We start from the raw sequence: 16,264 nt of genomic DNA on the forward strand, positions 1-16,264 counted from the left end.
ATTTATAGTAGATAAAAATCTAACATATCATGCCTGGATCACAGACAGTACAGTAGTACATTGTAAAGTACATATTTTTCCACTTTGTTCCATTTATATTCATTAGCAGTGATCGTTTTAATATCTCATTTTTAACTTTTTGTTTTTCCATCAAAGTCTCTGATAGATTTTATTATGAAATGTTGTAATATCAATTTCAAGTGAAGTAATTAATATTATTTGGATTTCAGGATTCTTTGAAAATCGTAGTGCTTGAAAAAATGTAGAGAAGTACTCCCATTTTAAAGCACTCTAGCTCAAGACTTGAGTTTAGAATATGAATATCAAGTGTGGTTTGTTCCTACGAGCCTCTGTTGGCTGGTGCAGTGAAACCCATGAGGTCTGTTGTTGAAAGCTTTGTGCAGAACTCCAGATTACAGTAAACAAATGAGTGTGTGTCTTCTCCTCTTTACAAGTATACTTTTTGCATTCCACTAGTGAAGTTAAGGAGTAAATTTATTACTGTAGTTGATAATATCTACACTGGTTCTATAGAAACTTTATATTAATCATTGCAAAAAAGAAAGTAAAGAAAGAAAATAGAAGAGAAACAAAGGCCTGATCCAAAGACAGAGTTTTTATCTTAAAAATAGATAATTCCCATTAATTTTTGATTGTACTCAAATACATTATACCTATGTTCTTGTGAAGTTATTCCTGCGTATCATTTAAAAGAAATGCCCTCGAGTTACAGAATACTGTGTAGACTTTGCCCCTGCCAAGAGAAGATAAAATCTAGTTGTTTGGAGGCTTTCCAGTTGAACCAATCTCCATTCATAGCTGAGAATTTGAATTCACTCTTCTTCTAGCAAAAAACTCTGCCTGACAAATTCTTACAACCAGGCATAGAGTGGGTATATGGTGCTGACATACATTCCATTCTATGTGAGAATTGTACTTACGGAAACACAGCCTCGGAAGAAATGCGTTATATTACAGAATGTTCATTATAACATCCACTAACATTCTAAAATCTTTATTCTTTCTCGGCTCTGTAGAGCATTTAGTGCCCTTGTTCCATGGTTTTATCGCTATAGTTCAATTTCAGTGAGGAAGTGCAACGATCTCCCTACAGTCTCGGCTCTTCCTATTTTCTCCTGGTAATCATTCCATGTACTAACTGCTCTTACCCTCTCTTTGACAGCCTGGAACATTTGGCTTACAGTCTTCAAGAGGATGCGTTCCCTGCAACTGCAACTCTTTCGGTTCCAAGTCCTTTGACTGTGATGGAGATGGACAGTGTTATTGCCAGCCTGGAGTGACAGGAAAGAAGTGTGACCGCTGTGCACATGGATTTTACAACTTTGAAGAGGGAGGCTGTACTCGTATGTAAATTTTTTGCACGCAAGTGCGGATTTGTTTGTTTGTTTATTCCTAAGATTCTAGTTTGGCTGGTTTTGGATTGCCTAACAGATTTCCCTGACAGCTAGGTATGTTCATAGACAGCCTTGTAAATCAGTCAGTTGGCAAGGATAGTCACTGGCAAGAACAAAAGACCTGAGCAATTTCTGCCATTTTAGGATCAGTTTATGGCTTATCTACTATGTTTAGAAGGAACAGGAATGTCTTTTACTCCAAGTACTGTCTGCCAAACTCTATGAAGTTCCTATAATTGACTTACATTAAGGGTATCATAGAAGTCTGATTAAAGTTCTTGCCAAATCACATCAGCTTGAAGAGAAAAACAAAAACACAAAGCTCCTTTGCTTCTAGTTTTATCCCAAACCTTTTTTATTAATGCAATCCTTTTCTATACAGTAATATTTAGTTTCTTGCTTACCTGTATACTTTTTGCATACAACAATATCTTCAGGTAAATCTATCTGCTGTGTTCCTTCTGTAAACATACGAAAAGTCTGCTTTTTTAGATGCTGAAACTCTAGCATTGGACATAAATATATCCAGCCACTTCTTTACATTTATTTTTGTCCTTTTGGACATTAGGTCAAAGACTGAAATGGATGCTTCCTATCCCTGAAGTATTACAGATTGCTATATCAAAAAGAACCTTATCGATAGGTTTCTTCACAGGGCAATATCCATCTTGGCTGTAGAACTGTATTCTTAAAGTCTCAGACACACTTAAGTGTGATCACCGGAGACATAGCTAGTTTTCTAGTGTGACTGACTGCTGGGATCCCAGAATGCTGCTATTATTCTTCAGGCATAAACTGTATTCTTTCCAAAAGCAGAAATCACCTAGTCTGGTAATCTGTTCTTCCTGCTTTCCTATTCAGAATAGCAGCAGAAGCAGCAAGACTACCTCCCTGCCTTTTTTAACTCCCTTTTTTAATGAAAGGAAAATCAAGACAACCATTGGTGGAGCAAAATTCAATTTTACCTGTAGTGTGGGTAAACCTTGAGACAGGCCTGATTAGAGGTTATGTTTGAAAACATTCCTCTATGGTATTGTCTCTCATGTTCAGAAAACATTTACAGCCTTGAAAAGTGCAAACACATTGGCACCTTGGAAAAGGGAAAGATTGGTTCCCAGGCTCACAGATGAAGAGCTTGAAATAAAATGCGAATGATAACTGCAGTCCTAAAACCTTTAACACATATAAGGGAAAAATACTATAGTTTATCTTTATGATTAGCATCTTACTCTCACATTTCACAGTTTAAAAGTGCATCACTACTGTGAAAAATAAATGGATGTTGTTAATTCATACAGTTGGGGAGGAATATCAGAGGGCTATTAGATTTCACATTAAAATTATAATTTCTCTCTTGGCAAACTTTGAAATGACAGAGTAAATCTGTGCAACATTTTAAATAGAAATATGGTCATCAAGTGTTTAAAATAACAGCAACAGCTAAAGAAATTCAGAACATTCAGATTTTGAAAAGTTCCTAACTAAATAGAACAGATGGAGAGGAATTCTGTTTTCAACATGCTGTTTTTCCTCACTTATTTTTAGTAGGCTTCTTATGTATTCCTTCAAATGACAAGAAATAAGGAATTAAATTATGACTCACAAAGAAAATCAGAAATTTAATAGAAGTATATCAAATTGTGCTAGAAAGAAAAGTACAGAAAAATAAATTCCATAATGACAGTTAAGTATCAAATAAAATATTGGACCTCTTTTATCTAGCATTTATCCAAAAGGAATGAAATCTGATTTTTTTCTTGTGCAATAAACCCCCATGAATCATAAAAAACCCTAAAGCATCATCAGTTAATGTTGACATTCTAGCAGCAAAGATACAAAAGAGATTTCTATTTCACTATTGCTTGCTACAAATGTGTTGTATTTTTTCCCTTTTTTTAATAGTGTTAAAAGTAAAAACAAAACCAAAAAAATATTAGTCTATCTCCTTCTTTCCTTCCATGTCTTTTAAGCTAATTTTCTATAAGACCTTGAAGCCCATAGAGAGATGTCATATCCAAAAGCCTTAGCCTCTCAATGAGTTGTATTCTGAAGCATCTTGAATCCACAGCATGTCAAAAGCAACACATCCTATTCTGGCATGATGGAGGAAAAGCTTGTTAACTTCTTTGCAACAATTGTCTTATTTTGAAAGCATTGATGGGGGAAAATAAAGGTCACTTCTTATTTCAACTATAGATATGAGTTCTATCTTTGCACATCTCGTTTTCCAGTTTAACTCTGAATTGAAGTATGTCATACAGTAAAGGCCATGAATGTAAATTAAGCCCAAACACCCCAAGGAACAGAATATTGCTCAGAGAGTCATAACTTATGATGCTTTTTCTCTGACCTCAGGGGTAATGGAGATAGTATGAAAATAACTATGGGACAGTTCCGCTCCTTTGATCACTTAGGTACCTTGTGCCCCATAACTACTTACCCCTTACATACCTTGAATTTTTATTTTCCACCAATGAGTTGTTCACTTAATAATCCTTTAAGTGCAAAGACTGCTTCTGGAACCACTTTCAAACCCGAAGTATTTTTAATATAATATAATATGTGAAGAATGCCAGTTTCCCACAGAGAGGAAAGAGCAACTTGTTGATGTCCTGCCAAGGCAGAGGACAAGTAATCTGAAAGAGAAGGAATAGAAATAGAAAAAGAAACTGAAACACCTCTTTTGCCCTTTAAAATAAGTCTCTTTAGAGCAGCAGAAATTTCAGGAGATTGGCTCAGATTGGTATAAGAGGTTAAATACACTGCAAGTTCCCTGCATAGGAGGCTCAGAGGCACTCAGGTGGCTTCTTGCAGGAGGCATGTGGGTCAAGGAATTGTGCAGCAGTACTCCTGCTGTTATGTCACAGGATTGCACCTTCTCTGAAGGCCCTGCACTTCAGCAGTTGGTGCCTTTATTTTTCCCATTCTGTTCTCACTGCAGTTACTTCAACTTCAGTTAACCTGTGTTCCATTGCTACTGATTTTGGTTTCTCTGGGTTCCCTACCTTTCCTGCTCTACTATGTTCACAGATAGCTGAGAGTTCACTATACAGGAAAGGAATGTTCCTAACCCTGTTGGGGTCTGCTCTCCAGATATTTCATAAAGGGCTAACTTTTCCTCTGCTTTATTTTTTCCCTGTCTCCTATGAAGCCTGTGACTGTTCACGTTTCGGTAATAACTGCGATCCTGTCAGTGGCCGCTGTATTTGCCCTCCCAATACTGTTGGAGAGACGTGTGACAAATGCGCACCAAATTACTGGGGCCACAGCATTGTTAGTGGCTGCAAGGTGAGTGGATTTCTATTTTCTCTGTGTGCATTACCTTTTTCACAGAAATTTATGGCTGGAATACAGTTATTACTTTGTAAATCATGGTTTGTTTCCACATTGCAAGTTTTGATATCAGACTGTGATGTAAATGTTGGCGATCTGTTACTGAGCACTACAAATCCTCTGTCTCAGGCATGCAGCCTGTAACACAAAACTCCCTGTTCATTCTACCATCATGCTCAGTCAGTGTCCTGCTTGAAACTGGTTTTATTTTGTTATAGCTGTGTTTAACATGATTGAGGAGATGACCACAGTATTGAACAATGTATATAGATGTATATTTACAGGTAATTGACAGTGCCTTTGTGGAACAAATTTAATGGTGTTACCATTGGGAATTTGTACTCAAAGTTTGCTTGAGAAGGGTTTCAATTTGTGCATAAAAGACATCAAGCAGAGAAGAAAAGAAACATCCACCTTAGTTGTAAATTGTTCTTTTTTCTTCTGTTCTTAAAGGGGAAATAAACCTTCTGATTAGCCTTTAAATTCTTTTTATCACCATATTTGACACAGAGTTTTAAAAAATCTGAAGAGATGGGAGAAGAAATAAAAAAACAATGACAGAATATAAAGGAGAACATGAAAGCTGTTGTTAATGCCCTTGAGTTGAGGGGAGTAGTATTCAGCTAAGGTTGAAAACTGGTGACAGTGGACATTGAGCAAAGCTCAAATGCCTTCTCTTCTCTGCTGTGCTCATTGATGATGAGGGATTTATAGTAGTGCTACAATTCATCCAAAAAACTATATCCTGTCTGAACATAGTCATACACCATCAATGTTTTTTCTTGAAAGGCTGTTTGTCATGTGTCTCAGGCTGCAAAGAATTGCTGAGAATTATTTCTTTTTTGTATGTATGAAAAACTCCCCTTGTGAAACCTCTGCTGTGCTGCTCTGATAGAGACTCTTGGCTTCTGAAACCAGCGTAATGAGGTTGAAGACCTCTGTTTGAGCTCTGGAATATATCCTCTGATTGTCTTTTATGTGAGCACATTAGTATGACAGTTCCATGGCACCATCTAAATTAATAATGATCTATCAGCCCATATCTCTTTCAGTACGTTGCAGCTCATTTCTGCAAAGTGAGATGTGAATCTCCTGCTTGCAATCTTTGTAGATATTTCTTAAGGCTCTTATAACTCAGGGATAGAGAACATTGCATAAAACTGTAAAAACAAATATAGCATCTGATTGTAATTTAGGTTTTGATATTGCAAACCAAGCTATTCCTGAGTATGGTGAACAATTTGCTTTCTAACCTTTATGTTCAAATATTTCTTGTAGTATAAAGTTCTTTCTGTCAGAAGGTTTTACTTTTTAGGTTAGGTTGTAATCTAGCAGCCTAACATTTAACCACTGTTAAATAGTTTCTCTGGCATTCTGTAAAGAGGGCGTTTGAATGTTTCCTGTATATATTCACCTTCCTTATACATGGTCTTTTCAGATCAGAAGAAAGGTACTCTAAGTAGTCATGTAATAAACAGTTTTGCTTAGAAACTGAATCCACATTTTCTTCCTCTCTTTTTCAGCTTTGTGTCTGTAATTTTAGCAAGTCTATCCATGTCAGTTACTTTGGTAACCTGGACTATTGGCACAGAGTTTGCTTCTGTAAGCTGAACTCCTCCATATGAGATTCTGGTCACGCCAGGGATTCCAGTCAATGTCCTGTGCTAACTTTGCAGTGCAGTCACAGTAATAGCACTGAGAAATTCTTCTGTTCTTTGGAAGTCTGTAGTTTTCCCTGCTACTTAATTCTGTATTCAATATCTAGACCCCCTGGCAAATCACCTATTTCTGTCCTTAACTGCCTGCGCAAGTCTCATTCTGTGAGCAAGTTTACTTCCCAGTGTACGGCATGACTAAAACTCTAGCCCTTACTATGTAAACTACTGTCATCTAGGAATCTTTTTTGTCTGAAGAAGACACCTATCTGATGGATGAGTAATAAACATTGAATTTGATTCCTCTGAAACCACTGAAACAATTGCCCCTGAGCAATTCCAGTTTTAGGAAAGTGGTCGGAACATGCCTGAAGAGGATTTACATTCAAAACACTTTTTATAGAGAGTGTTTGTAGGTTGCAAGTTAATTTTGTCCTTGAAATATTCCATGTCCTTGACACTTTCAGGTTTATTTGTTTTCACTGCCAAACTTTCCAGTGATGAATCATATCTGGTGAAAAAACCCATCCATATAAATGTAAATGTATTTAGACTATTTGCTTGACCCTTGTTGAATAAAAACAAATTGCTACCCTTACAATTTAGATATGTTATTTTTAGACAGCAGAAATTCACTGCTGTACTTTATCTACAGATACTTGAAAGAGGTGAATTGCTTTTTGGTTGGGTTTTGGTTTCAATTGGTTTTCGTTGGGTTTTTCAGTTGTTTTTTGTTTGTTTGTTTGGGGTTTTTTTCAGAAGTACAATTGCAATTTTCTCCTCCTTTCTCTCCTTTTTAGCCCTGTGACTGCAGCCTTGTTGGAGCCCTAAGTTCTCAGTGTGACTTAAATACAGGCTGTTGCTTCTGCCGCCCTGAATTCTCTGGGGATAAATGCACTGAGTGCAGGTTGGGCTACTGGAATTATCCACACTGTGTTGCTTGTCAGTGTTTCCTAGCTGGGACTGATCCACAGAGCTGTGATACAGAGGGGAAGTGCTCATGCATTGATCATACGGGCCAGTGCAGCTGCAAGGTAGGACAATGAAGGTTGTGAAGTGATTTTATAGCTGCTGAGAAGTGTATTCCAAAATTCATTGCCCTTTGTACTTGTTCCAACAATGTATGCAGACAAATCCCCGTGGTTTTCACAGTGCATTTGCTAACTGCTGTGGGAGGAGTCCAACATAAAGAAAGACTTAAGTGCTTGTTAGTTGCTTTTTCACACACTGAAGCTTGCCAGTATAGCATTCTCTTGAGTTTTTTCTCACTTTAAATTTCTTTCTGTTGTTACAGAACTGTTGCCAGTTTATCCCCATAATACAATTCTTGCTCAGATATTGGGCAAAATAAAAGCAAACACATCAGTAATCACATGTAATCTGTAATCACAGTATGCCACAGTGCTAGTTCAAAGTACATTGACTTAGATGGAGTCAATATTCATCATTTCATTGGTAGAATTCACTGCAGTAGTATCTGTTCTGAGCTGACTGCATTCAGTTCAGGATCACTAAAGCAAAGACTTTTGGCATCATCATCCATTCCATTCTTATTTGGAATTGTTCTTGGAAGAGCAGCACACTTAAGTGGTTTGAAAATGGGATGGATTGCTGGCCTTAAAGGGCAATAATCGGTGTTTTGACATGTGGTTGGTAACCAGCAAACAGAGTACCCCAGAGCAAATACTTTCATCAGCGACACAGATGACAGAATTCATGATCAGAACATTTGAGAATATTGCTGATTTGGAAGAGGTAGAAGTTGACATGCTGAACAGTCTAGAGGTTACTTGAAAAGCTTGGGAAAATTGAAAGGTCACGAACTGGAGTGGAATGACCTTAAGAATCATTACAGTTTGGGAGGAAAAAGCCTGAGTGGTAATCCTGCTGAAAAGCGCAATATAAACCCACCCTATACTCTCCTTATAGATAAGGCAAACTGCCTCCTGAGCTGGGGGCAGTGAGCATCCTGGCCAATGCAGCTGCAAGGGAGGACATCAAAAAGAGCATGACCAGCAGAGGAAGGTCTTTATCTACTCAGGCTCCACTCAGTGCTCTACTCTTTACGCAGTGTTGGTAAGACTGCACTTGGCAATGTTGTCCAGTTTAGGACCTGATTCAAAAGTGATGCTGAGGAATTGTAGAGGATCCAGAGAAGAGCTATAAGGAGTCTGTGAGGATGTCCTGAGAGCTAGACTCAGTCTGAAAAAAGAGGCTAATAAGAGGAAATCCAAACAGTAGTTGGTGGAGTTAAGTCCTTTCTTACGGTAGCAAAAGATTTAACAAGGGATAACAGCTGCAAATGGCATCTTGGAAATTTTGAGTTGGATATTAGAAAAGAAAATAGGCTTGTATAGCACTGGAAGAGATTATTCAGAAAAATTGTGAAATCCCCATTCTTGGAGATTTTCAAGAACTGGCTAGAAAAAGGTGCAGGTAACCTGACTAGTATTGTTAATAGTATCACTTCAAAGAGGTTTTTTAAAGTGACCTCTAGAGATTCCTTCTCTGATTTTGATTTATTTTATTTATTTTTCTTCTTTTGGTCTGTACTGACAGAAAGACCTAGTAAAATGAAGGATGAATTTAAATTATTGAAATGCCAGGTAATTATTCTGTTAAATGGGCACCAGTCAATACTGAGTTTAAAGACTCAGTGGAGGAACTGTGGAACAAGTTAGTTGGAAGGGACCTGTGGAGGTCATCTAGCCTAGGGCCTTTTTTGAAAGATGCTGCTGTGGCAGTAATTCCAAGGATGGAGAGGAATTTCACAACACCTGTGTAAACTGCTTGAATACCCTCTTGGTTTTCTGGTGTATTTGAACAGAAAATAACCATCATGTTCTATTTCATGAATACTATTTCATTTGATGGTGAGACAATTGCAAAATTGAAGCGAGTTGATCACATGGATTGTCTTAGTAAAACTCAACACTATTTGCCCTGTGTCAGCCTCTGAAATGGAGTAATTGAAGTATCTCAATTCTTTCAGGCTCTCCTGATACATGATAAGCTCCGGCTGTTCTAACCATCTTGGTGCCCCATTTCTGGATTAGATCCAGTATGTCACAGTATCACGGAATGGTTCAGGTTGGAAGGGACCACTGGAGGTCATCTAGTCCAACCTCCCTGCTCAAGCAGTTTCCTAGAGCATGTTGCTCAGGATTGTGTCCAGATGGCTTTTGAATATCTCCAGAGAAAGATACACCACAGCTTCTCTGGGTCATCATCTTTCTTGTAGGTCCTACAAGCACTAAGTAGAAAGAAGGGTGGTTGATGGCATTTTTAAATAGAAGTGATTCTTTTGAGGTTAATATAGTTGCTTGTATGTTTCTGTGAATGCAAATAAGCAGTATATATTTAGCTGGTGATTAATGATAAGGAACAGAAATTGACATGAAATAAACTTAGAAGCAAACAAAAATCACCATTTATGACAGAAAATGGACAAATAATACGGAATTAAGTCAGCATTTTTAATTGGAATGTATTTTTAAGATTAAATTCAAATCTAGCATTGGTTAACATTTTGTTTAACATTTTTGGAAGAGTTATATATTGAAGAAACTAGATTTTTAGAAAATGTTAATCATTCTCATTTAAACCTGCTGTTACAGCTGCAGAAATGAGCTTTCAAAAGCTCAGGAGCCTCATTGTCATCTCTGACAGAAAGCAGCAAAATCTAAGCTAAATACAGTGTAGGCACATTTGTTGGTAGTTACATGTGGAAATGAGCGTTAAAAATGGTAAATCCTGAGGGATAATGTTGGTTTCCTATGTAAGCTTTGGAAAGTTTAATTTGTTTTTTATATTGTCTTCTTCACATTACGCTCAAGAGAAAAAAAAATTAGGTGTGTATGGGGGAAAAGCCAATCAGTACTTTCATATTGGTGGGGTTTTTTTAATACCTTGATCTGAGTATGAAAATTGTTTTAAAAGGCTCTGCATAAATTATCGTGTATCTGCTCTATCTGGAATAGCTTTTTATTTGGACTAATTGAAAAATGAAAATAAAAGCATTGACATTACAACAGTGGAACATTTCAGCCTTGTTAATACTGTTCAATGATGTGGAAAAAATTCATGAAGAGGGGAAAGCTTTCTCTACAGAATTTCCATTAAAATATGTTTCTCAGCAAGAACATTTAGTGCTTTACCTTAAATATCTGGACATGTCAATGCAAATTCCTATTAAACAGAAGGCTTGATTAACACAGGCAATTTCAGAACAACTTATTTTTCTTATCTTATCAATCAGTTATTGAGCATGTCATGCCCAAAGTGCCTTTTAATTTTTCTGTGCTTACAACTGTCAGTGTGAAACCAGTGTCCATTGCTCAGAGCTACTCAGTGGATACAAATGCAAATGCCTTAATTACATTAATTACATATGTTTGCATACACACGTGATAAGAAACTGGAAAGTTCCTTGAATATTTCCTAACACTTATTTCTTTCTGCACCCTGTTATTATCATCCCTGCATGATTTTCTTTTTCTATTGCTACCTTGAAATAAAATAAAACGTGCTTTTTTGGTTAGGGTTTTTTTTTTCTTTTCCCCTCCCTTTTTTAAATATTCTCCGTCTTCCAGGTTAATGTGGAAGGTGTCCACTGTGACAGGTGCAAGTCTGGTACATTTGGTCTTTCTGCCAGAAACCCACTTGGCTGCAGCAGTTGCTATTGCTTTGGCCTGACCACACAGTGCACTGAGGCAAGGGGGCTGATCCGCGTGTGGGTGAGTAGGAAACTGCTGAGCCATGTAATGCGATAATGGTGTTTCCTGCTGGCATCTTTTAGTCAGGCACTGAGAGGGAGCTAGAAAATGACCAAACATTTAAGTAATCATTTTTTTCTTTATACTTTGAGAAGTGGTGAGAGCAGTATGTTCCATTAGACAATCAGGGTCAAGACATTAAAAGTAAATAGGTAGATAAGAAAATGAGTGATAGGATAGCTGATGTCAGGTGTATTCAAGGATCACAACTGCTTGTTGTCCAGCACAAATTTTCCATAGTTCAATTAATCTGGGGTTTTTTCATTGTTGGTTTTGTTGTTTTGATGTTGTTGGGTTTTGGGGCTTTTTTTAAAAAAGAGCTTATTGAAGCTATATTTAAGTTCAAGAATGGAAAGGTATAATCCATCAGAGCAAACAAAGAGCTCTCCATTTTTTTGCGGAAGGCCTTTAGGCCTATACTGGACTGACAAATAAGGCAGACTGGATGCTTCCACCTATCTGTACAACAAGGACAAAACACACATTGAAACAACTGCTGTCTGTCGCTGCTGTGCCAGCTCCTCAGTTGCATTCTGGAGGAGTGATTTCTAACGGAAAAAGACCAGTTCTGTCCCTGTTTATGCTCAGTCCTGTCTCTGTTTGAAAGTATGTTGGCCACAGAAGGAATTTCTGCCTAGTGCAAATAAGCCAAAGTCCCAGACTTGTCCAGTACAAGCATCAGTTAGATAAGGAAACTTAGGCTGAAATCAAGTTAATATTTCTTGTTCAATGTAATATGAATACAACTTATTCTCCTCTTCACTGTTCAATCCAGTAGCACCTCTTTCCCTTCCCAGTGGATGAAGTGACTTATTACGATCTGACCCAGTTTTTCTCATTATTTCAATTTTGCCCATCATATGCTGGTAGACTGAAGAGGAAAGGCTGTAGAAGGCTGACAAGTTATACAATTTAATCAAGTTCCACGACAGCAACAGTTCTGGATAATTGGGCTTTGACCTTTGTAGCAATACAAACCATAAACAGTTTAAACCTGCTGATTATTTTGTTTCTCTTGATTAACTTCCTTTTGTATTTATGCTTATACCTAAAGATAAGTGTATGTCTCTGTCTCATCTAGTTTTTGGTGTCCTGTGTTGTGCCAGCTGCTAGTGGCTATTTCAGATACTTTCAGGTATTTCAAATGGCATTACACTTTTTTAAACAAGCAAATCCTGTCTTATGTGGCAATAAGGTATGGCTGATCTGAAATTCAAATGTGTTGGCACCTTTCTGGATATCTAAAGTATTAAACAGTCAAATACAGTTATGATGGAAACTCAGTAAATCTCACTTAGGGCTGGCAATGTTAGGAATGGTTCCATGTCTGATCAGTCTCTAGATGCTGCGATAAATGGAAATAAATATCAGGACATTGGAAGTACAGTGCAGGGCTTGATTGATTCCTGACTCCTATCTCCTGACCAGTCTGTTGTTGATGGGTTGACTGTTAGAGATATGACTCTGCATTTGTTTTCTTTGTTTTCCTCACTTTTCAAGAGTGATCTTTGCATCTGTTCACACGCTCCCTGTGATACACTGGCAGAGAATCACTAAGACTCTTACTACAGTTTTTGATCAAAATAATAATTTCAATATAATGCTATTGAGACTTTCTCAACAAGTCTAAGAAAATTACAAGCATCTAAGTGGCATCCTTGTATTTTTCATTAAATCTGAATTTAGAGTTACAGAAAGCCACACCGAGCCCTCACTCTCTGCATATTGCCTGAAGAACATTTAGCTTGAATATTGCATAGACGTGTCAAGGGACCAGGCACCGTGTTCCACAGACCCAGTAGTGTGTAATGAGTGGTGGTGACAACCATCCTTCTTCATAAGGTACATTTCTCACAATCGAAACAGAAGAGGCTGGAGACTGAAATAGCACTATGAAAATCCCTCTGATAAAATTCAGGGAATCACTGGCTGATTAAACTGTTTTAACCAGTGCTACTACATTCTTTGCTAACATGAGAACAAAAGGCTCAAGGGGAAAGTCATTATTATCACTGTTTATACCTGAAGGAGTAACAAGACTGCTTTGTGACATATTGCTCATGATGTGAAATGAAATTACCTAGAAATAATTTTTAAGGAGATAGAATTAAAGACTAACACTTCATGGGGAAAAATTGTTAATTTTCTTCTTGATTGTTTTGACTATGCATAGGTGACCTTGAAGCCAGAGCAAATGATTCTGCCCCTGGTGGATGAAAAGCTTCAGCGCAGCACTCTTTCAGGGGTTGCATTCCAGCCTCCTGAAATAGTAGCAAATATAGAACAGGCGATGCAGGATCTTCGGTCAGAACCTGTTTACTGGAGACTTCCAGAGCAGTTTGAGGGACGAAAGGTAAACCTGAAATTCCATAGAATACTGACATGAGGGGTTTTTTTAGTCTTATATTTCTATTTTACAGTGCCTTTTTTCCCTTCAAATGAACATGTCATCACACAGCAGAAGGTACTTCTAAAGAAAATAAATACTATTCCATTATTAAAAATTACTTGCTCTGTTATCATGGAAATTCATAAAGTAACATGAAGAATATTTAACATAGATATTTCCAAATATTAATATGTAATATTTTTCCGCAGGACAGATTTTCACATTAAAATATGATTTGAAAAATTAATCTGCATAAATTTAATATAACTCTCTTGCAATTTTTTCTTTATCTCTATTTAAACCAAAAATATCTGACCTTTGTAAGTTACATAGCAGAAAATTACTGAAATAACCCTCCTTTTTGATGTTGTTATGCACCTCTGGATGATTTAGTTTGCACTTTCGATACTTCTTGGTTTGGCTTGGGAAAGTTTAGATGTTTCTTTCTTTAAACACAAATTTGGGGGAACAGCAAGGCACATATAAAGAATTAGATACCATATTGGTTTTAGTGTAGTACAATAACAAATTGCTGATGGGTGGTTTTGAACACATCCCTTTTCCCCAGGTAACTCATTGATCAGTGCAGAGTGCATCTAGCTCCTTCCCAGGAATTTATTTTTAGCTCCCTGAAAATTAAAATTTGGTTTTGTGCTTTGTTAGCTCTCTGCTTATGGAGGGAAACTGAAATATGCCATCTACTTTGAAGCACGAGAAGAGACAGGTTTTACTACTTATTATCCACAAGTCATCATAAGAGGTGGACCTCCCAGTCATACAAGAATTATTGTCCGGCACATGGCTGCCCCTCTGATTGGGCAGCTGACAAGGCACGAGATAGAGATGACAGAGGTAAATAATGTTTTTGTCTGCCTTTTTTACCCCCAAACTAGCACCCAGTTGTTTTGAATACTGTTTTTGAGTATGGTTTTGCATTTCTGCCTTTCAGTATGATTGGGAATATTATGGTGATGACCAAAGAGTCAGAAACACTGCGTCCTGGGAATATTACCATGATGACTCAGGCATCAACAGGACGATGTCTCAGGCGGATTTCACCTGGAAGCACTATGGGGATGACTCAAGACCAAGTAGAGCTGTATCCCGGGAAGACTTCATGAATGTGTTGTATGATGTTCATTACATTCTTATTAAGGCAACTCATGGCAATATCATGAGGCAGAGCAGGTAACTACTTCATGCAGTGGTCTCAAATAGTGCAGTAGTGACAGATAACCTCTTAGACCTCCCAGCTTTTCCCAACAAAATTTGTATTCATAACATCAGCTAAAAGCCATCGCGGAGAAGAAAGAATGGAATGAGTTACTGTTCAGCATAGCGGAAGACACGGGAGAGGGAAGTTATATTCAATAGAAAATTTAAATTACAAGAAGCAAATGAAATCTCTTCTTTCAGACTCCTAGAGAAGAAAACACATGTAAGCACAGACATTCTGAAAGAAACCCAGGGTTTCTTCTAATATATGTCTATTTTATGAAAATATGATGCTGTAATTAAATAAAAGGGTTAGTACACAAAGGATATTTCTCCTGCAAGTGGGAAATTGAGTGTGTTTGGATCAAATAATCTCAACATCTTCTATTCAATCTATTAGATAATAAGATATATGAGGAGATAAAGATAACAGTAAATTGGAAGTGGACATCAGATGGAAAAATGAGTGGAGCAGTACAGAAAACTACTGCAATCTAAAGATCAGGTATAAGATTTTACACTGAAAGTAGCAGTCAATTTAACAAAAAGAAGAACAACTGCTTAGTTGTCTGTTATTTGAATAGGAGTCTGCTGTTTACAACAAATCACCAGGTGAACATGATTCAGTAATTGTATTCTTGTTGAGAAATGCTAATACTCTATCTGAATGCATAAACAGATATGGCCTGCAAAGTGAAAAAAAAACAATCTCTTTTACTTCCACCTGACACTAATAAAGTCTAAGCATAAGTTCTGATTAGTGGAATTCAAGAAACAAGTTATTAAAGTGTTTAGAGGATATCAGTGAACATCATCAAAGGTTAGAAAATATGACCTGAGAGAGAAGATGAATAGAACTAGATATTTATAGAAACTAGAAATTGCCTTATGATGCTTAAAATGTCACAGAAAGAGAAGAATGAGTTCCTTGTTGCCATGGTGGGCAAGTCAAAAACAAAAGTGAACTTAAACTTCAGCAAAAAGATTCACATAAGACGTGAAAGAAAAACTCCTGAGAGTAAAGAAGTTTTAGAATAGATTATATAGACTATTGCAAAAAAATTTTAATAATCAGTTCACAATATCCTTTGCAAGCAAAATTTATTAGCAAGAACATGGGAATAATCAGAGTTCAGCCTCAAACTCCAAAGGTCTCCAGAGGTCCTTTTTATGATTCTGTCATAAAAGTGGTAGCCTAAAATTACTTCCAGATTTTTAGGCTACAAATAGGTCTATAAGAGCCTTGCCTTTGGAGTTTGAGGGTGAATAATAGGGGCAGATACCATGCACCTTTGCAGCATCGTGTGACAGAAAACAGTCATTGTTGCTGCTATTGTCTCTATTTAAAGTATGTAATTTACAAAAAAGTATTCATGCAGCTTGCACTGACTAGATGCTAAATATTAGTAATAGATGCCATAAATGTTTGCATCAGTTTCATTTATTTTTGGCACAGTCCGTGTAGGATATTGTATTACAAGC

The 16,264-nt window shown here is 37.1% G+C and overlaps 1 protein-coding gene across 1 annotated transcript in view; it reads left to right on the top strand.

The window, feature by feature from the left end:
- The window catches only part of LAMA2 (laminin subunit alpha 2), a 369,190-nt gene that overhangs the window by 240,876 nt on the left and 112,050 nt on the right, over nt 1-16,264 (top strand). The window contains exons 21-27 of the mRNA XM_071549053.1: nt 1,184-1,364; nt 4,567-4,703; nt 7,204-7,437; nt 10,996-11,139; nt 13,352-13,531; nt 14,231-14,419; nt 14,517-14,755. Of these exons, the coding sequence (XP_071405154.1) occupies nt 1,184-1,364; nt 4,567-4,703; nt 7,204-7,437; nt 10,996-11,139; nt 13,352-13,531; nt 14,231-14,419; nt 14,517-14,755 (1,304 nt within the window). The remainder of the gene's footprint in view (nt 1-1,183; nt 1,365-4,566; nt 4,704-7,203; nt 7,438-10,995; nt 11,140-13,351; nt 13,532-14,230; nt 14,420-14,516; nt 14,756-16,264) is intronic.

This window comes from Pithys albifrons, chromosome 2 (assembly GCF_047495875.1).
Source record: "Pithys albifrons albifrons isolate INPA30051 chromosome 2, PitAlb_v1, whole genome shotgun sequence".
NCBI classification, from domain to species: domain Eukaryota; kingdom Metazoa; phylum Chordata; class Aves; order Passeriformes; family Thamnophilidae; genus Pithys; species Pithys albifrons.